The 23,423-nt window shown below is 40.4% G+C and overlaps 1 protein-coding gene across 1 annotated transcript; it reads right to left on the bottom strand.

Moving 5' to 3' along the window:
- Window positions 1–5,359: 5,359 nt before the first annotated feature.
- Window positions 5,360–22,571, bottom strand: LOC146442192 (carbonic anhydrase 2). The gene is made up of 7 exons (XM_085053130.1): window positions 22,384–22,571; window positions 21,701–21,898; window positions 11,272–11,390; window positions 10,534–10,626; window positions 9,706–9,768; window positions 8,512–8,667; window positions 5,360–6,215 (listed from the first exon to the last, which is right to left on the bottom strand). The coding sequence occupies exons 1-7, from the start codon at window positions 22,415–22,417 to the stop codon at window positions 6,096–6,098; spliced, it is 783 nt and encodes a 260-aa protein (XP_084909256.1). The 5' UTR covers window positions 22,418–22,571; the 3' UTR covers window positions 5,360–6,095.
- Between the last annotated feature and the right edge of the window lie 852 nt (window positions 22,572–23,423).

Raw genomic sequence — 23,423 nt, 5'->3', positions numbered from 1 at the left:
TCTGGAGTGAAAAATGGAGGAAGAGATTTCAGCAAAGCTACATTTACCCCATTACCTGCTAGGTGGGGAGCATGTGAAATATTTAGAAATCCAAGGTCCTAGCATGGAGGCTGGGGCTGTGCAAGACCCACTGGTTGTACATTGCCTCATGGGTGAGCACTCTATTGAATCCACAGGGCATTCTGGCAGCCTTGAGAAGCATGAGCTTGCACTGCTCATGGTTTTGTCCTTTAGCCACTACAGTGGTTGTCAAAACTGGCATGTGGAGTACAAGGCCTGAAAACAACCCTTGGTGCACATTCACTTCTTCAGGGAGACCCTGTGTCCCTGGGAGGGAAAGGAGGAACATTTCCTCTAGCCACCTTTACTATAAGTAATTCCTCCATCCTATCCCCTTTCCGTTCTTCCTCAGGATAAATCCTTAAACTGAAATTGAAAGGAACAGGACACCTGACTTTTCAATTATTCAGCCTCCTACCTCTACTACTCATGGAAGGAGAATGGCCTTTCCTGTGCAATGATTGTAAGAAACCAATTAAACTTCAATTAATGGGTGGGATTACTCATGTCAGTGATTAGTCACATCAGTGTTTTCATGATCAGGCCTTAACTTCTGGTGTTGCTTCCCCCATACCCTTGATGATGTGATGAGTTCTTTCCCAGAGAAAGAGAAAAACCTGAGGGAACACAGAGCAGAAGGTGACATTTAAGAACTCACAGCAGGGGTATTTTACTCATTCTGGCACTGCATTTTGTATCTGTAGGCATTATCATTAATTGAACACTTGTTTATGACTCTAAAAATAATTTAAAATACTTTGGTTTCAAAATGCAGTTTAGATGTGCCTTCTATTACTAGTCAGAAAGTATTTAAGAGAGTCTGATGCACTTTCTACAGAGAGTAGGAGGAAATTATGTTTACCACCCTCTTTTAAGCTGATCTGCAAAATGCTGTCCTTTTAAATGTCTCCCAAGAACAGATTCTGAGTGAGGATGGTATATTTTCAAGCCTTGTTTTTCTCTTTTGTTCCAGCAAAACGCTGCTTTTATGTTTTTTACTACTTCTACCTTCCTTCTTGCAGCATGATTATTAATCACTAAAACAACCAAAACACATGCCCAGTTCAAGTATCTAGAGGCATTTAGGTATTGATTTTGATCAAGGAATATATTATTTAAGACTCTCATTTGAGAATAACATAATTAGACTATTTATAGCAACTTCTGACACAACTTTTTATATAGCTAATAAAGAGGTAAAGAAATGCACCATCCAAATTACAATATCCTGCATCACCTGATGTATCAGCCTATTAAACAGGCTCTTGTTCCTCTTGAATCAAGCTCAAGTCAGCTGGTTGAAGAGGGATGTAAGCAAAGGAGAGAGGAAGTTCTTCCCTAACATTTGAGTAACTCCAACAAAGTATTCTGCTGCTACCTGGTTTTGCAAAACCAGGATCATTGGCTATCCTTCCTCCTTTGCTCTGGAAAGGGTTTTCCATTTCCACAGTGCTTCCCTGCTTAGGTGCACTGGACTCCTGAAGGCCTAGCTGGGGAGCAGAGAGGGGGAAAAGATTCCATGAGTTTACACCAGCCTGCTTTTTCCTCTGTAGATAGGATGAGCAAAGAGAATCCTTCAATGGCCATGGGCTCCAGTTTTCACACTGATAAACATAGCAGGTGGAGTCTTCCCACCTCACTGGAGTGAGGCTCCCTGCACTTTGGACCTGGCCTTGGAGTTAGTAGATCAGTGCCCAGAAGAGAGCCTAGCTCTGCTTTCTGTGGCACCTGACAGCCTTGGCATGTCTGTTGTGCCTCTGAGTGACACTCTTCATGTAATAATGAAGAGAGGGAAAGATTTCTGTCTAAGACATCACTGATCCCAGGCACCCAAGTGCCACACAAAGCTTTTTCTTCTGTCTGATCTTGGGACTTCCCAAGACAGAAGGAGCCCATTCCTTTGCAGCAAATTTTCCAGGCCTTTGACCACTGAGTAATATTACAAACCTCGTTAAAACCTACACCTTAGGGAAAATATGTAGTTAATATTCACCTGTTACTTTTTTATTGCACGTTGTGTCAATGCATTTCTTCACTCTTTCAGGGTGAGAGTTCAAAAGAGCAGTGACTGACTATACATATATAGAATGCCTCACACCATGCAAGATTACAAAGACAAGGCTTATGTATTGCCTTTTGCTAAATGTCCTGAGGGTGTCTTTTTACTGTTTAATATGCTGGAGTGCACTGACATCCTCACTGGACAAAACTGACTAATCTGGTATTAAGAGCAAAAGAGCTACTCCATGTTAGCACTGAACCTGCTGAGCATCTGGGTCCATCAGCTCAGGCAACAGAGCTCTGTTGCTTTGAGCTCTGAACAAAGTGAGCATTCTGAAGAGCTCCTTGTTAGGGTGAACTTGAGAATCACTGCACTGTAATCCACACTGGGCTGGGGATATACCCAAAATGGCTTTGGTTTGCGGCTTGGATAAAAAACAAGAGCAAAATGTGGTCTAAAATTAGTTAGGGATCCCTGAAAAGTTTTGTGCATCTGCTTTTAGGAAGTTGGTGGCTGGGGAGCCTCATGGCCTGAGTGAACCATCGATGGCATCAAGGCAGCACAGCTGTTTACCATCATACAGAAAGAGGAAGTGGACAGCAGTGAAGTGTCCAGTTCCCAAATTGACTTAAAATATACCAAACACTCAGTGTAAGCAACTGTCACCAGGTGCTATGTGATTGTGTGGGGTGCTGTGGTTTGGAAGAGGAAGTGGTGGATGTTAGAGGGTCCATGGGAGTTTTCCAATAAAGCTACTGCTTGTACCTTCATCACTGCTTGTTTCTATGGTACTAGATTTGACACAGATGTTTCTTGCACAGCTTTTCTTTGAAGAATAAGAAAATCCTAAAGCTGTCATTTAGTGAGAGATACTCTTCTATAAACTATCTGGACTTCTATAAATATTGCTGACTCCATGCAGAGCATTATTATCTTATCTTCCAGGGAACATCTCTAATCACAGTCTACCCGCCCATGTCAATCTAGGACACATCCAAGCCTTAGAAATAGCAGTGGAAAAATCATAAAATGTTCTAACACATGGAGCTGGCAGACAAGTGCCAGACAAGATCACAAACTGTGCAAAATGAACAGTTTGCAAGTGAATGTGTTTCCCTCTTTCCCCCATCCAAGTGCTGGCTGAATATCCTATGACAATTTCAAATTAATGCACTAGCCCTTTTTTGTTTTTTCCCCTTCTATATGAATTTCCCTTTAATCAGAGCTGCCTACTTGACAGTAACACAATTACATGTAGTGGAACATCTTTGGTTCCATGACCAAAATGGTCTCTTACTTTCCATTATGAATTCAGGAGCAGTTTTCCAGTTAAAACATGTTAGAATGGGTGTTAGGTCTTCAGGGCAACAACTGCAAGACCTAATTACAAGCTCCTCATATGAGTAAATACTAAATAAGAATAAAGGTCAGAAAGAAGAACAGGATGCTTCTATTGGCCATTATCTTAATCAAACTCACCCTTCAGGAAATGAATCATGAATGCCAGGGAAATTGTTTTCTTTATTTCCTGGTTGGACTTAATACACGTCTCCCTTGGAAAGGGTTATCCATTGCGCTGGAGTCTAACTGCAAAATGTGAATTTGTGATAAGTTCATGTATCATTTTATGCTAGAGAAGGGATAGTAGGGTTTTTTTAATGAGGATTTGGAGGTGTGGTTCTGTAATTTGGTTTTCTCTTTTTGTAAGGAAAAAGAAAAAAAGAAAAAAAGAAAAAAAGAAAAAAAGAAAAAAAGAAAAAAAGAAAAAAAGAAAAAAAGAAAAAAAGAAAAAAAGAAAAAAAGAAAAAAAGAGACCAGCGCTCCCTGGCAGACCACACAGGTTAAGACAGACCATAGGCTGTTCCTGTACACCATGTATGTGATCTAAGAACACCAGCCTGCACTGTCTGGCTGAATACAGAAGTACTTCACCCTCAGCAGAGGCAAACATATGGCGCTGGCGACACTCCAGGTAAACAGACTCACACAAAACTAAAAATATATGGCTGATGTTGATTGTCTTTGCTGTTAGTTATTATTTATGGAGCAACCTTGAAGTGTGATGAAATACGAGATATGAAACTTTTTATTGCAGCAGTTGCTGTAACTTGAGGCACTTCCAGGTTTTTATCCTAGCCATTAGTTCACATTCCCTGTCACATATTAGCCTGGATACTATTTCAGCTTCTCAGGTACCAATGAGATTACTACTCCTCAGGAAGTCTTACTGCCCAATATTCAGGCTAACATAGCTGTCAAGGTATGGGTTTAAAATTTTAAAATCCAGGGCTCTTATATTTTATTACTTTTAAGAGTAAATTTTTTAAATCATCCTTCAGATATTCAAATGCTAGTCTGGCATGGTCCTGGGCGACATGGTGTTGGTGGCCCATCTTCAGCAGAAACAGAGGACCAGGTGACCCCCAGAGATCTCATCCAACCTGAGCCAGCCCATGATTCTGTCATGTATTTCCTCTCAGCTTGCTCCAGCAGCTTTAAGTCACACTGAATTCCTTCTATAATCCTCATTTTAGACATGTAACGTCTCTTGCATTGTTTAGGAAGAATGCATAGCACTTGGGGCTGGTGGTGATGCTTAGAGTCAGAAAATAATTCAAACCACTCAACATGAACTTGAATTCAACAGCACAGCTCTTAATAGCAACAGATAAGTACCTCTGTGGCTCCATGAAAAAAAATTGAACTTAGAATCAACCACCTGTGTCAAAATAACATTTTGTTTTTCTGGTTTTTTTGGTTTGGGTTTTGGGGTTTTTTTGGTGTAGGGTAGAATGGTGGGCATTTTAAATGTGGAAGCTTTTCAAAGGGTGAGATTTGACAGTTTTCTGAATATCTTTGTATGCATTTTGAGATGGCTTCATTTCCATCTCACACATTTCAAGTTCCAGGTGCCTCAGAATGTAGCCTGTCCAACTGATACCTTATAAAGTGATTCTTGATGACTCATAATAATTTAAAAACTAGGACCAGAATCTAGTGAGTCCATTCTTCAGTATGACTTTGCTCAAAAGTTTTGTGAGGGCATCTTTTATTATACATTCAACTTTGATGAGAAGTTGTAGTGATTGCTCAGAATTAACATTTCCTTCTGCTATCAGAGATAAGATACCTACTTAGAGAAAATTTCTTAACATATCCATATAGTCTTACATTCATGTTCAGGTGTCACTGAAGCCAATTCCCAATGTGTATGTTTGGTAATTTTGTTTAATATGTAACCATGTGAACAGATTAATGACTCCTTACTGAATAAAAATAACAGCAACAAAGCAAAAATAGAAGTATAGATTTATTAGAGAAGTTATCTAAAATACAATATTCTTTTCCTTTTTAAATTAGAACATATATTATTTCAATGAAAAGATATTTTGTATTATTTCTATGGTAATAACTTTTAAAGGAAACATTTAATTTAGAACATTTTTAATTAAAAAACCCAACACTACCATTAAGACATAGCTAAGGTTGTTGACAGCATGGGTAAAAATGCAAAACAGTCTCAAAAATATTTACATGTCAGTTTCTTAAAATCTAAGAAGTCTAATTCTAAATACTCATTTTGCTTAACTTTCTCAAAATACTTTTTTTTCCCTAAATAGTAGCTATATTCTGTATTCCTGTGCTTCTTACAAAGCTTCAAGTTATCATTAGTTACGTGTACTATCACACCAGTGGATGAGGTTTCTTAAAATGGCTTATTTTGCTACCACCATATCCTCTCCCAAGTAGCCAAACATACTGTTACACCAAAGTGTCAGTCGCAGTAATAGTCACCAAGATGCACACAGCCACCCACCCCCTGCCTCCCCCAACCCCACACCCTAAGAACCCTTTCCCATTTGGCCAAGAGCCTTTCACATTTCATTAGCTGGCATTTCAGATGCAGAGCAAAAGAAAGAATGGATCTGGGAGACAAGATGTTGCCAGGGCACACATGGCAAAGGTTTGATTTGGGCTTAGCAAAAGGGGCTCCTCACAAACACGGCAATTCCTAACACTCTCAGCACTGAGGTTACTGGAAGGAGGCTCTGACTTCCCTGCTCTTCAAAGGCTGACATGGGCGCCAGTTGTCCACCATATGGCACACAGGCTCATTCTCAGCGTTGAAGCAAAGGCCACGGAGTTTGCACATCTGTGGAAAAAGGCACAAATATCCTCAGATTTCAGCAGGACTATTTGAAATTATACACCTTGGGCCTGAACCAGAGCTCCAACCCAAAGTTTTGCCAGCACTAGTAGTCTAGAGATGGCATCAGTACCCAACATGTCTGCATTTCACCCACACCATTTCCAGCCCCTGAAAAAGTCTCCCCTGTCCACAAAATATCCTTCCAAGAACAGCCATGAAAGCACAGAAAACAAGGACGTAGGCAAACATTTTCTGAAATCCACATGCAAAGAGTTGTTTGTCATGGATCCAGATTTGAATTGAAATCCTTTCAGACTCCTCTGCAAGTTATACAGTTTTGGCTCTTTTCATAGATTTTTTTTAGTCCACTTGAAATAATAATTAATGAAAAAGGCCTTATCCTTGGGTCAAAATACAGCTGTTGATTAAATTCAAGTTATCCTGAGTTTCAAATACTGTGGCGGGGAAAACTGCTTCACATCACTAGGAGGAGCATACTGTGAAGTTGTGATACTTGTTCCTGAAGTACAATTGGTGTTTGCACAATCTGATGTAACAAAAACACTTGTATGTTTAAATGGGCATCTCCAAAACTCGTAAAAAGACTGTCAAAATAATAACCCACCCCAAACACAATCTCACAGAGACAGGTGGAAGTGCTAATAAATATATCTATGTGGGACATGGGATTTCCTAGAGGTCAGGTTGCAGACCAGGTTTTTCCTCATTCAAAGAAAAAGACCCTCATCAGTGACTTGTCTCCCCTGGACTTTACTTTCAGGACCAACCAGAACAAACTTCAGAGCTCAACCTCTGCCAGGAACTACTGTGTCACTACAGCAAATGATAAAAGGCTTGCTACACCCTCATGTTATATCCAGCTTCTGTCTTTGGAAAACCTGTTCATCTTAAACCTTGCATCAATACTCTTAGATACTGTTTCTTTTCTTGATTAGTTCAGGAGTGAAAAGGCAAACTGCCACAAAGTGTAGAAATGATAATGGTAATAGGGAGGGGTGTGTGGGGGAGAAACAAGAGGTGTCTTTTCCCACTTAAGGGATTTAAGCAAGCACAGTAGGAAAAACCCTCTACTTTGGTGAATGTGCTTCTGCCCTATAATAAAACTGTATTTGCAAACTTTGGAGTATCAGCAGCAGTAGGAGTAGTCCTGAGTAAGTAAACAGTGTCAACTTTAATGCTCCCTTTCAGTTTACTAATGGCAATCAATCACTGCTATAGTTATTACTTCCAATAGTTCTTCCTCATCACATATTCTATCTTTTTTTGTGTTAAGTTCCACAACAGCTCAGTTGCATTTTCCTTCACATCAGCTGAATAAACCCCCTAGAATTAGGTGCAGATTGTTAGCATATCTGTCACTGATAAAAGAGACTTAAGAATTTGAAGGTTAAACTAAAGCCCTTCGGGGTTAGTTTGTATTTATAGGCTCTAGATTCTATTTATAGCTCCCAAGCACACAGATCTGAACCCAAGAATGGAATCTTGCCTATACGTAATTTCATTAATGGATGGCACAGAAAGCTGGGGCCAAGAGTGATTTAATCCACACAGGCTTCCTCCTCCTAGGAAGACTATCCTTCTCACACTGGTCAACAGAGTAAAGCATTTTCTTAGGCGGCAGACTTCTGGAATCTGCAAGTTTTGCCTCTTCCAAACAACGGGAGCTTTGTTGGAATCATCACAATTCTGCGTAGGATTTCCCCGTCTGTTCTGTGACAAATAGAACTTGAAAAAGAGCTCTGTGTCCTGGAAACACTGGAAAATCAACCAACCAACTACAGCTCTACAGTGTGAGAAAGTGGATGCAGCACACATGCTCCCCAGGTGTTTGGTAAACCAGGCCTTTTCAGGGCAAGTACACCCAGAGAGGTGATTGCCGTGTACAGCAGACCTGCTGATGCTCACAGTGCATGCTAGACTAACTGTGCATGTACAAATGGTCCTTTCATGCATGCCTCAATTTTCCAGATTTCTACCACATGACAGCTCTAACCATGTATCCGGAAAATATCTAATGAAATTTTTTAAACTTCCCCCCTCCATCTTCCCTGGAGTGTCCAAATAGGGAAGAGCCTTACATTTTACTGCAAACTACTTCCACAGGCAGAAGCAGAGTCCTGTCAGAAGAGGATTACCACTTCAGACAGCAATTGTTGATGCTAGCTAATACCCTGCACAGCTCTGCAGTTACCCTGCCACTTCCCAGATCACCTGGTGGGCTGAAGCCACCAGTGTAACTCCAGTACACATCTACTGGCAGCATCCATTGGAGACCTACCTGCTCAGGGCTCACAGTGATGGGCTCCTTCAGAACATGCCAGACCACACATTCAAGCAGTGGTGGAGTGGTCAGTGAGCCAGGGTATGTCCAGTAGTCTCTGCATGCAGGAAGGAGTCCAGTGGGGTCATAATTTGTGAAGGCAGCTTGTTTTCCCTACAATAAAGTAAGCAGATGGGCTGATATCAGGGAGAGACCACATACACATGGCTGGGATTGCAGTAGTAAAGTCTCCTAGGAAAACTCCATGTTTGGAGCAAGGCAGAAACGGAATTTGGCATCACGTGCTGCATACCAACTACAGTACATTTAGGATTAAATACTCTCAGCAATATATTTCTTACAAGACTTTCAAGATATTGTTTCTCATATCAAATGCTGCATTTATCTCGTTTGGTCTCAGAGATAAGATTTGACCTTGCTTGAAGAACAATGAGATTTCAGTTGCTGTGTACACTGATGGCACTGGAAATACAGAACCTGCGAGACCTGTTGGAAAGTCCACTGCAGTAAACAGCAATACCCATTTACCTCAAAGGGAGCCTGATGAGAAAGATGACAGTGTAGTCTCATTTTTTACCTTTCCTGTCCACATTTCTCATTGGTACAGGCCTTTACCCACTGTGAAGATACCTAATCACTTGCTAAATACTTTTAGTTTCTCATTACTCAGCGCACTAAGACCACACACACTGCACACTGTATTTAAAATACAGAAAGCCTTTTTTTCCCTGAATTACATATCCTGATCTAACTGTTTATTTGAACTCTCTCTAGAAACAGCCAAGAGAAGCATGTCCTCTTGAAAAAAGGAAATTTAGCCCACAGATGCACAGATGAGGGGAAATGCCTTTTTCCTCTGTTATCATTGACTAGAAAGAGCCATCTAGGAAAGTAGTTTAGATTAGGAAGATGAATCCTACTGTATAGATTTAAATACAGCTAAAAGACAGAAAAATGTAGTCACAAAGATAGGAAATGATCACTGTTTCTAGTACTCCATGCTCTCTACCACAACTTCATTCAAATTTGTTTTGCTTTTAGGATTATAGGAGCACCTGTGCTGATGGCAGGAAGGCTTTGTTTACTTTCATACATGCAGCAAGCTAGGGAGAAGTAAAAAAAAATCTACTTTCCAAAGATAACACAGCACAGTTGTGATGGGGATCAATCAACACAGACAGCAAATATTACCTTGGTTTGAATGGAGCCCAGAGCATCCACAACCTTCTGTATCTCAGGCTTGGCATTTCCCACCTGTAATACAAACCATATGAAAAGAAAAATAACCATGCATTCTTCTGACACTTTTAGTTTTCTGTTACAGTTCTCAAGGAAATATTTTTCCAGCGGCATTTTATTACATAATAGGAGTATTACACCAGAAGTGACTCAAAGACTCTGTAAAATCATGCCAGTTGACAGTGAGCACAAATGGGTCAGCCAAGGACACTGGGCCAGAATAAAGCTATTTTCATTTACAGTGTGTAGATTTATTTTTGGACCTAAGCTGTTCTTTTTTTATGGAAGTCACCCTCCTAATAAAATAGTCACCCTCAGTGAGGCCAAGATGGACTACTACATACCACTGAGGCAGACATCACCTTCAGCTAGCTGTGAAGAGAATTCAACTAAGACAAAACACTCTGGCCTTTTAACAATGACAAGAAAAGGAAAATAGGTATTATTTAGGCTGGTCATGTTACAGATTCGTACACACATAACTCGGTCACTTACACACATCACATTTCACTGGTAAGAGTTATGGTAGCATCACTGTCTTGATGAAGGCAAGAATGCTGCTACAGGGCTGCCATGGTGAGGGATGGCAGTCATACTCCATGGCTAGTGTACAACTTTTATAGGAAAGGGAAGGTAAGAATTTGGAGCACCACCTAGTTTCCTATGGATTTAGGCAATATAACACACTGCTGCCTTATTCTTTATTTTCTGCTCTTAGGTTCCCCCCTGCAACACAGTGAACGTGCTGGACAAATAAGACAAAAGAAAAGTTTAACAAACCTTCATGAGGATGCCCACCACAGCTAAACCATCAGGATGCTTCACAGCTTCAGCAAATTTACCATATTTTACATTCCAGTGAACAATATGGAGCTAGGAGCAAGAAAACAAGAAGCACTGTTAAGATTATATTCCATCCAGAATACTTCACAAATGAAGATGCAGGAAGTAATTTATTAAGAGAAAGATGATGTTTTACTGCTGAGATTTGAAAGGCCTTGTGTACAGCTAAGAATTTGTTGAATTATTTAGGCACTTTAAAGTTTCATTTATTCAAAGAGATTTCTGTAATGTATTTTATTTTGCTTCTCACCCCCATTCCCAGATGAGTTTTAAAGGCAAGCTGTGGTTGTATCATTTTGCTTTTCATCCAGTAACTCTCCTGTTATCTTCAACATGAGTTTTTCCCACATACAGCCTGCAGGAATTTGATGTGCCATTTTAATGTTATATATCCTGGAGTTCTTATCAACACTGATATATATTGTCAATGTCAGAAGAAACAGAGAAGACACATTAACTACAGATTTGACTCACAATTTAGAAAGTTTTTTTTTAAAAAAAACAGTCCTGTCCTTTTCTGGAAAGACTTGGAAAAGAATATGAAATGGTGGCACCTTCCCAAACCTTCCATGGTAACCTGCTCCTATGAATACCTGTAGAGAAGGTGCTACTGTGGTAGAATACTTAAAAAAACCATTATACAAAGAAAACTGGAGAAAATAAAGCAAGTCCTACCTCTGCATCATACTTCACACCATCCACAGTATGCTCAGACCCCTGGCCATCACAGGATCCCCAGTGAATGTGAAACTGCACCAGCCTGTAGACTCCATCCAGTGCTCCTCCTTGCAGCACTGTAAAGCAAAGAGCCTTTATTAGCAACTCCCAGAACTTTTGTTATCCAATCTTCCTTCAGACTGGAACAGCTATTCCAAGTCTTCACGTGATTTACAGCTCATTGCATGCTGCCATGCTACTCCAGATCATCCTCAATGGTACATTACTGCAATACACCAAAATCAATAATAAATGCATAAAAACATAAGTGACTTTACAGTGAGCATCTCATCAGCAATTTAACAGGCATGCTAATATTAGAAGTGATGAGGGAAGATGTAACTTTTCTGTCACCAAATAGATAAAAAAGCTCTTTTAAGAGGCCCAGATAGAATTATTCTAAGGAAGTACATTTGAAGACCAAATCATGAACTAATATACTCTGTCTTTTCATTTTAGACACTTCATCCATTTAGGCCTTAATCCTGCAAATCCTGTGGTAGATTGGATTGAGGAAAATGTTTTTGCTCCAAATTAAACCTGAACACCTGTTAGCCACAGGCTGCAGCAAGGTAAAGCATTAGGCACAGGATAAGACAGTGCAGAAGTGTGAATTCAAATCTCTTGTCCTTCCTATTGTGGAAAAAAAATAGCAATGCCTGCACAGGCAGATTTTTAAAAAATGTGGATTGGAAACAAGTTGTTTATTTATGCTCTCCATTATCTGGCATGGGACTGCTCTGAGTAAAGTGCCCAGCTACACGCTGAATTATACTAGAGCAAGCTCCCTTATTCTGCTTGTTAGTTTTACCCCTTAGTCAAACTGTGACCAATCACCATTATGATATGCAGGATCAAGCCTTGCCATTGCAAAATGCTCAGGGCACAGACAATGTCTCCACCAGTGCAGCATAAAGCACAGAATAATAACAAGCAGTTCTATTAAACAGAACTATTTGTCTAAGTTTTCAGAGTAAGGTTTCACACCAGTTTGTGGCTTGGTTGGGGAGTTTTTCCTCTTGTTTTTCCCCTGAGCATCTCAAATCCAAATTCAAAATCAAGTCTTTAAGTTGTTAATACTTAATTTTAAAACAAGAAGTAATTTGCAGTGTTAGATATTTTAAGAGCCCAATTTCTCTCTATAAATATTTGTACAATAAAGTGACAGAAGAGTGTTGACATCAGGTATTACATGTAAATGTGCTCTGTGTATGTGCCACAAAATGATTCTGTGGAGTAAAGATGCTTTCCTCTCAGTCTGCAATTAGTCTAGACACTAGCACAACACGTGCACTTGTGAAAACATACATCAAATGCTGATTGGAAAAGGTGGCTGCACATTCAGGTTTGATAAAGTCTCATTATATACAAGCATGGACAGCATCAGCCGTGGATATAAACAATACGGTGAGAAGGACTTCACTAAAAAACTGTAATACATGAAAATGAAGTAAGATTTTTAAAAAATACATTAGTTTCCACCAGTGTTCCCTACACACGCAAAATTTGGGTTCAGTGGACAAATCCAGCATTTGCCTGGGGCTCCTTTGGTAAATATATTTAGAAGTCTCCCAACATGTATTTTTATTTGAAAAATGTGAATATATGTTCCACTGCAGCCTCTGTAATTTCCAATACTGTAGTCTTCAGACCAGGACTTGCCCTACCTATTTCCAAGCTATGTGATCCAATGAAGATTGGCTACTTAAAGTAATCAAACAGGAACACACCTTATTCTACTTTTACATGTCTGCATGTGCATAACTGTTTCAAGCAAAGGACTACAAATCTGAGTACTTTTTTCAGAATGGTGGCTCTGAATGGGCATTAATTCCTTTCGGAAATGAAGCAACTGGTTGTTTTATCTTTAAAGATGCAAAATCATTAAATCCATACAATATCATATTTCATTTTAAAATGTTGCCATGGAGTCGCAGTGTTTCAATTTCAGTTCCTTTAGCTCATGGTCTTGCTGGTCATTGCAAGTACAAACGGACTGAGGTTCCACCATTCCTTAACCTCAGAAAGCAATAGCAGAGCACAGGTTAATCTGCCATTATTAATCAATGGGAAGCATGCTGAAAAGCAGAACCATGCAATGTCCTTGAGTTAATTTGCAGTGTTATTTCTCTACACCAAGTTTGCTATAGTCTCAAAACCCCAAAAGATGCAGAAAAATCTCTTTGCAATTTTTGCTTACTTTTCTCATTCTGTGGTTCTCAAATCCAGCACTAGCTTATTTTGAGTCACAGCAGAGCATTCAAAGAAAGTAATAATTAGATTAGTGTGAATGAATACAAATTCAGCAGGCTTAATTACAGAACAGCCCCTTTATACTAGCCTACATTATGCAGTTATTTTATTTTTAATACTTCTCAGCCTTTCCAAATAAGTAAAATTTAAAACTAAACTTAAAAGGCAAAGTAGAAATGATAGAACTGCTTGTTTCTTCAGCACAAGCTATTTAAACCATAAATAATAAATAAATGCTACCAGCTTTTGGAACATAGAAGTTCACAGAGAATCAGAACAACATTCACACCAGGAACTTCCCTTTGTTCCATGTGACAGGCATACCAACTCAAGACTACATTGATTGAAAAGATGTCCAACCTTTCCATCCCTTCTTTAAAAAGGATGAGAAGTTCTGATCCATATTTGAACATTTGATCATTAGCTCCCTTACTTCTGAAATTAGTGAAAACCATTCTGAAAATATATATGTAGCTGTGATCCCTTCTGCTCTATAGCACAGCTTCAGATGCTATGCTGTCTGAAGACAGCACAAGATGAGCTAAAAAACCATTATTTTCTCAAAGACTCAATCTACTCAACACAGTTTACATCATAACCTGGTCTACTCTTCTAGCCCAAGAGGTGACAGCTTAACAGTGCCTTTTTTCTTTTGCACTATTAGACAGTTATTTCAAATCTAACAGTGAGTCAAATTTGGAGCTACTTTCCTTAGAGTAAGCAATGGTAACTTTTTTCCATTACCATTCTGCCTTCTACCCTTTACTGGAAAAGTTATACTAGTAAAATCCAGTCATTATATTTCACTGTTAAATGATCTCATAATATGGTCTAAATTAGGTGAATGTAAGTATTGGCAGTACTAATTCAGAAACTCAAATAACCACACAAACTGCTCAATTTATAGGACTTACACTGACTGTGGGATTTCTTGGATATGGAAGGTGAAGTTGATTTGACTCTATTGCGCTTTCTTGGGATATTTGAAACCACAGAGAAATCAAAAGGCATTTTGCTGCATGTAGTACAGCTGTTTACTGAGGGCACACACCTTCACTGTTCTATTTAAAGGTAAGTCAATGGGCAGTTATCCTTCCAGTGTAAAACAGAACAGCCTTGTGAAAAAAAAAAAAAAAACACTGTGGACCACTTCATACCTTTTTTCAGAATGCACCAGCATCTACATCTGAATTTTTGCAGGAATATTATTTAGTTAACTCCTATAGGATGTTCTCTCTATACAGAACAGAAGACTAATAAACTTCATCATGGCAATAAACGTGTCAAAGGCATTATCAAAATGGCAGAACTACAATATTGTTTAATAAGTTAGACTGAATTCCTTTCTGACATACAAATTAGCATGACAAGAGAAAAATACCACTATAATGTTGTTAATCTGAGAAAATGCAGAGTGAGAAAATGTTCTTCAAATGACAATCACTGACAACAAAACTCCTGCCAGTAGCTGAAATAATGGGTCCACTCGAGCACCGTAGATGTCCAAAGCTCCAAACTTGGAGAATTAATTCTAATTGAGAATCCACCTAACAAAAACCTAGCAGCAGGACATTTCAAGCATCTACCTTTAAGGACAGCCCTCTTGCACACACATAGCTTTAGCACAAAGAAAAACATGATTTTATATCAGCCTACAGCAGATGTGCACATGTAAATGACATTGTAGGTATATGTTTATGTAAACATATGCACAGTATACACATTAATGTTAATATTTTGTAAGCTTTTGTGTATTCACGGACATCTGTACAATGGAAAACAGGACTTGAAGAGACAAAGCAGATGAAGCATTACTTAAAGAAAGAAAAAAACTTGAGCACCATGTACTATTAATGACATGAAAAAGGCTCTAATGAGGATGCTCAGGAATTAGCCTTGTGTTCTTATGCAAGGATGGGCTTTCCCTTCTGACACACTAGAGTTCAGTTAGGGTGAGCAGTCACTTCTGTGAAACATGGAGTACAGAGAGTCACATTTTGTGAGATATTTCCTTCTTTATGTTATCTCTTTCAGACATTCCTCCTAGGACGTTGTATCATGACAAGCAAGAAGAGCAAGACAGCATCTGACTGTAGGGCTCACACTTGCAGAAAACATCTGTAATGGACTTTACCACATGAAAAAAAATTGGTGTAAGGAAAAAAAAAACCCAAACCTACTTCTGACCTTGCTAAAAGTTTAGCCTGATAAAGCTAAAAGGATGTTCCACAGAGATAGACCAGAATGAGACAGCTGCCAAAACACAGCAAGTCTGAAGATGTGTGTATCTGCAGTAGGTCAGTGGTTGCAATTCACCTCAGCTGAACTATTTCATCCAGACTGGGCAGCAGCCAGAAAGAATCTGACCTGCTTCAGGATACAAAGTCATTTAGGTTCTTAACATTCCTCCAACTCCCTGGGACCTTGTAAGTGAAGCTTATTTCTCATGTAGTCTCTTAAACACAGATTCTCTGAAAATCGTAAGATGCAGTATTGAGTCTCTCACCAGGCTTCAGCCCTCACATTTCACACTACATAGGCTGACAACAATTTTAAGAACCAAGTTGGAAACATTAAAATTCTCTTGAAAGAAACAATCAGTTTAATTTCTGATAGCAATACTTAAAATGCTAATCCAGTGAGACTCCTTACTGTACTGAAAATTGTATAGGGACAGTGTTCATACTACATTGAAATCTAATGAAGCACGAACGCTGAGAGCAATGCCTCTACATGCAGCAGTCCCTCACGCCTGTAAGTAAATAAACAAATTATCAGCTGGGAAGGGTGGTAATCGTGACATCTGGCACAGCTTCATTACATCTTAAAAATAAACTTTTCCAAGTGGCCCCAGCTGATAACAGCTGACTAGTTTCGCCTAGTTTTGCATTAAAAGCACCTCTAGGAGGGATTTGGCAAAAAGGAAGGAAGTTTCCATGATTCTTAAATGCACAATCCAGGTTAAATTCCTGCCCAGAAGTTCCATGTTAACATTTAAAAAAAAAAAAAACCGAAAAAACAACCCCCCCCAAAAGAACAACCCCAAACAAAAAAAAACCACCACCCACAAACAAACAAAACACACATACACACACAAAAAAAAAAGAACACAAACCAAAACACAAAGAACCCCACCAACCATCAACCAATCCCACACCAGTGTCAATGACGAAGGGCACTTTTGTGTTCTGTAAAGAAATGAAGACCTGAAACATGCAGGACTGATCTCAAGCCCTCTCATCTCCCTTTCCAGTTCCTGGAAATAGTAGAGCTATTCAAGTCACTTGTTTACACAGACTTTGCAGCTTCTGGTGATCCCAGTTCACGGGAAAAGTGACTTAAAGATCACACGCCCTTGAAACCTCTGACCTTTTAGCCAAGCAATACACAGCATTACTTGTGACATAAGTAGGTGTCTGAATACAGTCCCCTAAACCTATAAGCAATTAGTTCTCTGATTCCTGATTCCAAAGGATCAACACATCGCTTAAGCTATAGTGCACTGTGGACCTTCAATCCATGACCCTATACTGATGACATGCAATATTATTCTGGCACAGCTAATATTTTATCTTTGGATCTGGAAAGCCTAAAAATAGACCAGTAGCAGTGACTTTGATTAAGAGCTTTGCCTTAAAGACATCAGACCTACATGTTTCTTCTTCCATTGACCAGCTGAGGTGGAAGTGCAGGAAAAGAGCAGCAGTGGCACAACTTTCAAAGAAAGTCACTGCCAACTGTGCAGTGCTAATGCACTGGGTCTTCAATAATCACTGTAACAAAATAGAATTGTTTGTTTACACTGAGTCATAATTCAAGACAGCTGATGTGTATGCATTAATATTTACAGTTGTAGAAAGAATCAGGTAATACATTGGATTACAACTATTAAAAGACTCCCAAGGTGTGCTAGCATCAAGGTGACTAGATTATTTTAATTTCCAAGGTGTTCTGATAATTACTAAGTTCTACTATGACTGACTATTTGCAAAAATGTGAGATTTACTTGGGACACTGACTTGACTTTCAATATTCTCTCTAGGTCAGTGGCAAGAAGGAAACAATTAAGAGACTTACCCACAAGCATAAATTACCAGCACGTTTGGTAATGTCTCAATAGAGTTTTACACCACAGTTGCAATTCACTTTTGTCAGGTTCTACAGCTAAAATATTATATTTTAGCATTCTTGTTATAAAATAAATTCATGGCTGATTGACTTCTTTCTTTTATACACTCATCAAACACACCATGAGAAAATACAGAATATATAGTCTACTGTTATAAACATCTCACTTGAATTTCAGAATTTAGATAAATTCTGAAACATTTTCTGGGAAAACTCACACAGAGAACACATTTTATGTACGTTACAAAATCTTCTTTCAGGCTCTTGAGGGTTTTTGAGCAAAGTCACATCCTGTGGTTTTACAGCTCTGGGAAGTCACTGTTTAATTCTGTCTTTTAGAGTGAAGTGATAGGCAAGTCCTTACAGAAGGCTAGAATATGAAATGTTTAATATAAGAGAGGTACCCATAATGAGACTCCTTTCCTATAAAGATCCTAAATTATAGTAACAGGCCTTAAGAATTATAACCACTTATTTCACTCATGCATGTAAGATCTGTCCCATCAAAAGAGTGGGTGAACCTGAATTCAAAGTTTTATTCCTAGTCACATTTTTATCATAATGAATTTTTTGCTGTCAGAGTTAAGAAGAAATTTAAAACACTAAAGAATTTAACTATTAATGCCTAAAAATACTTCAACTTCCCCTACTATTAAAAGACAGTGGATATGAATATTAAGAAAGCAACTTCAAGAACTGAAGGAGAAGAATGACTAAGCAACTGGAAGGGGAAGTTCACTGTTCAGTTTCTGCAAACAAACCCAAGAAAGCATTCCAAAAGGCTCCAAGAATACAAGATAGAAAGTATTCTTTTAAGTAGGAAAAAACGTGGAATTTCTCCAAACAAAAAATGTCCATAAACATGGCAAAGCTGGCTTTGAATATCCTTTCCATACACCGTATCTACCAACCTGCAACTGTGAAATATGAAGGGGATCCCCTCTGGGAATTAACAGAGCCTTTACAAGTGTACTCTGGAGTGTAAAAGCTGTCACACAACCCAAGACACTTGCTACAAGAACTGAAATCAAAGATTTGGAGGTAATTGTTTAGGAAGAGGGTTTTTCTAAGCATTGTTCGTAACATCACAGCATATCTAAAAAAACCAACAAGAAAGTAAAACCAAGTCGGGTTCTAAAGCTATCACAAATAAATTAACATAATTTCTCTGTTAGAAACTCATTGTAAGAGAAAATTGTATAGGTCATAAGCATAATTACAAGCTGAATCAAGAGTTAGGTCTATGAAGTTTCACATATTAGATCATAAAGAAATCTTCTGGAAGCTGAGAAAAAAATATTTTCTTCTGTGAAGTTACATTAGTCACATAAATTGTGCATAAGATTATTTTTGTTGAAAAAGCTGAACTTTTATTTTACTTTCTTACTCTAATATAGATATCATTTCAAGAAATCCTAATTTTTCTTTTTTCTTTCACAGATATAGGCAGCAGCTTCAAACAACTTCCTGGATGCATACATGCAATGCAACAAATACACATTTTGCAGGAAAAAACCCAAAATTTTGATTATTCTGATATCTAGTTCGTAATTGCGATCAACATTATTTGCATTTCATATTTTCTGAATCAAAGAAATAAGTAACAGCTTCTTTCAGAGAGTTTCATGCAAACATGCATTTTGGTTTTCTTGCCTATTTTTATTATGCTTTTACTACCTGTTTTTAGTCTTTTTATTAAATCACAAAAACTCCTTTTGTGTACTCTGAAAAGCAGTCGAAATCAAACTGACATTAAAACCTAGAACTGCAATTCAGTTTGCATCAGTGTCATTAGTTGTGAGACTGAAGATTCTTAATGAAATGGATCTACTTTGCGTGCAGTTACTCATCTTGAAGATTATTCACAAACAATGATCTTATTACTTCATTTTGCGCCTACTACTACAGATAATTCATTACCACATATGGGACAGCTCATAGAAACAAGCAATACAGCCTGTGGGAAGTATTTACAGGATATTATTCCATTGTCTTCTGTAAAACATACCAGCACATCACATAAGCGCATACAGATTCTCCTTGTGACTGTTGTGTGATGTCTAACCAAGAACTGGGTATGCACATTTGAGTCTCAAATTCAGAATCCAGCAGATGAAAGTCAAAGACAGCTCTATTCGTGTAAGGAAAGTAGGTTACCTAGTTAACCGCATACAAATGAAGCCATTAAGTGTGCTGCCAGGTAGATTCTATGCATTGTAATTTCCAACAGAAGTGTAATACTGAATGATCCACCCTTACCTAGTTTCACAGAGGTCTGTTTAGTGGTTTTTGTTTCTAAAGAATAATAATTTTCTGATTCACTAATAGAGATACTGAGAATATTTCTACTTGCATCTGCTATCCTCCCACTCTGAAAGCTGTGTCACTGCATATTTGTCAAAGGATCCCTGTCACAGATGTTCTGGTTCTGCACTGACTTCTCATAAAAAACATTCTTCCTACAGACATTTCTTTTAAATTATTTTATGCTCTTGCATTTTTTTCCTCACAATCTGATTTTCACAGTTCTTTCCAGACTTAGGCACACACAAAGTAAACACAATAGTTTTTTATACTGTGGAGACCTGAACCTGTTTCCTTTAGGGTCAGTGAGAGCAGGATTGGCAGCAAGAGCAGTATCTGGTAAAAACAGAACACCTTTTTGTACTCTGGATCATTTACATTATTTTCCATGACACTGTTAAAATGAACATGCATTCAACTCCATTAGCTCCCCAGTGTTTCAGAGAAATAAACACTAAGAGGTCAGAATACCTTTCTCCTCTCTTTTTAAAAATGTTACAAATATTAATATTGATGCTCTCTGCAAATTATAAACAGACCTACATGTATTTATAGAACCAGTAACACTTATATCTGACCACTTAATATTGTTCAGCATAAAGACTATAATTAAAATACAAAGTCAAATTCTTAGAGCACTGCTGAATGTCTACTATACTGCTGTTTTATAGGAGCTACAAAAACTGCATACTTTTAGTAGGCACAGATCATTTGGTTTCAGCACCATTCCCTAAATGACATGGCCTACAAAACACTTAGGAAAAATAGGGCGCTTCCTCAAGCAAGTTAAATCCAGCAGTGTCTACAGAACACAATGACTTACAACAGGATTGCTTTTGTTGTCCAAATTAAAAATAAAGGCACATTCATTGTGGCAGGGTGATGATTTCTGCAAATGCAGCCAGGTGAAAAACTACAATTAAAGACAACCTACAAAACCCTTGTTACAAGGACAGCTTGGATTCAGATCTAAAAGGCCATTCCTTTCAGTAAGGATTACTAAAGGTTTGCAGGATTCAGTGCTTAGTTTCACCACACAGCACAATGAACAGCAATACACTGTGGACCGACTGCCTGCTAGCAAACTTTGTAGGAATGCGTTAAACACTTTATCTTTAGAAAGCCCAGCATCAAGAAATGTCAAGGATAATGCTTTTTCGAATTACAAAAGAATAAAGAGGTATTTTCTAATCATTCCTCTGTTTCTGTACAGACCTGAGAGCAACACTGGCTTCAGAAAAATGAAATAATATTTTGATAACCAAAGAAACTATTTCTGAACTATTTCCACTTCAAGTTGTTAATTGTAATCCTTTGCTATTCTAAGGCAAATTCCTTCCTACAGTGTATTTTACCTCTTCTTTTAACCATTTCATCAGTAGCTTATGATAACCTATTCCTAAAATTGTTCTTGTCAAATATATTTACTTTTTTTTCCTTTCCACAGCTGAGCCCTTATCAAGATCCTTCTGATTTATACAAAAATAAAACCACTTCACTGGAGTTTAGCTATCCCAGACAGGCTTAGTTTTCTTCTAACGGGATCTCAGTTTCCTCTCTGCTGAATCCTCACCCTAGAGAAGCCAGAACACTGGTATGTTTTCACCCTTAAAAAACCCTTATGGATTTAGTACACATTTTAGTAGCAGTGTTAGTAGCAATTTCTGCCATTGCCCTCCTGCGTAGGAAGGTGAGGTCTCACCTGACTTGTCGGAAGAATCATCAAACTCCACGTTGAAGGAGTGCCCGTTGTTGACGATGCTTTTGGCCGTGCTGGCATCATAACTGAAGCTGAGAGGCTTCAGAGAGGAGTCATACTTGGCGGACTTGCTGCAGATGTCAATGGGGGACTGGCGCTCTCCATTGGCGATGGGAAAGTGCTCATGCCAGTGAGCGGGTCCTGTAAGAGAGAGGCAAGCACTCAGTGGGAAAAGACACAAAGTTCGGGGGACATAAGCGATAACCTTCCCTCTGGAAATCGGGACGTTCAAACACCAGCATCCGCCTTTAATAGCGTGCCACTTGTGCAGGCTGGCGGCAGCGGCAGCACAGGCGAGCGGAGATCCCACCTGGGCACCGAGACACCCGGCAGCCCCACGGCCTGAGGCGGGGGCTGTACCGAGGGTCCTCGGGGCCACCCCGTCCTGTGGAGAAGCGCCCGTCACTCCCTTCCCCAAGTAAAGGAACGCCAGCAGGGAGGCAGGAGATGCTCCGGCACAGCACACGGAGCGCCGGACGGGCTGCCCGGGCGCAGGTGCATTTCAAGGTTACGAGAAAAAAGCGCCCCCGAGCTCGTTCCCGCTCCGGGCAAGGGCTCTGCGGGGCAGCAGCAGGCACGTCCCAGCTGCGGCTCCCGGGGAGCTGCCGGCAGGTGTCCGCACTCACCGTCGTGGCTGCCGTATCCCCAGTGGTGGGACATGGTGCGCGGCCCGGCTCTGCCTGCGGAGGCTGTCACAGCGCCGTGTCCCCAACGCGCTCTCAGGGGCTTTTATAGGCTCCCGCCAACTCCATGCCCTTCTCGGCGGCCGGAGGAGGGGTGGGGAGTGAGGGCGAGGGCGGAGGGAGACTCCGCTGGGGGCGGAGAGAGCGGTCCCTTATAATCCGCGATCGGCCGCGGAGCTGAGGCGGGCCCGGCGCGCAGCGCCCCCAGCAGGCAGGCGGGTGGTGCGGAGCGGTCCGGCGCGGCCGCGGGCAGCAGGGCGAGGTGGCGGGCAGGATCCTCCGTTCCTCCGCTCCCGCTCTCCCCCTCTCCTGTCCTTCTTCCGCGCATCGTGCACCTGCGGCCGCTGCGCTGCGCGGGCGGTGCGGGGCGCCGTGACCTTGGGGAGGTGCCGGCGGCTGGGCCGGGCAGCGCGCCGGGAGCTGGTGCGGGGCGGGAGGCGGGTGCGAGAGTGCGGTGTGAGAGAGGGAGCGGGTGAGTGTCCGTGTGTCCCTGTGCGTGTGTCCCTGTGCGTGTCTCTGTGTGTGTGTGTGTGTACGTGCGTGTGCGCGGGGTGGCGCGGCAGGGCGGTCGGGTGCTGCTCCCTGCCGGGAGCGGAGGGAAGGGAGGGAAGAAGGCAGCCCGGCGGGGCAGCTCGGCCGTGCGGGATCCGTGCCGGAGGGTCCTGCGGCCAGGGTTTGTCGGCGGAGATTGGCGGAGTTGCGGAGAGGAGCTGCAGTGGGGCTTCAGAAGGACGGGGACGTCAGCGCTCATTGCTCCCTAGTGCGTTTTTCCTCCTCTCCTCAGGAGAAGCTGCAGGTCGAGCTGGGCTTACGTTTACTTCTTACCATTTAGGCAGCACACACTTAACTGTGAGTGCACCTCAGCTACCGCTCTCGAGGCTGGATTAGCGAGAACAAAACTGAGCAATACATATTTTGGATGTTTTTCTCTTGCGCAACGCTCCGGTGCTGTGTGGCAGGACAGGAGGGATCGGACCTTGGCA

This window comes from Lichenostomus cassidix, chromosome 2 (genome assembly GCF_008360975.1).
Source record: "Lichenostomus cassidix isolate B80296 chromosome 2, HeHo_3.0, whole genome shotgun sequence".
Taxonomy (NCBI): domain Eukaryota; kingdom Metazoa; phylum Chordata; class Aves; order Passeriformes; family Meliphagidae; genus Lichenostomus; species Lichenostomus cassidix.
This window is presented reverse-complemented; position numbering and strand designations above follow the sequence as displayed.

Bases quoted from the DNA above. Each gene is read 5' to 3' on its own strand.
- LOC146442192 (XM_085053130.1), bottom strand. From the start codon at position 22,417: ATGTCCCACCACTGGGGATACGGCAGCCACGACG. The intron at 21,899-22,383 runs GTGAGTGCGGAC...TCTCTCTTACAG, and splicing joins GGGATACGGCAGCCACGACG to GACCCGCTCACTGGCATGAG. The intron at 8,668-9,705 runs GTAATATTTGCT...ACTTTATTGTAG, and splicing joins TGGGCTCCATTCAAACCAAG to GGAAAACAAGCTGCCTTCAC.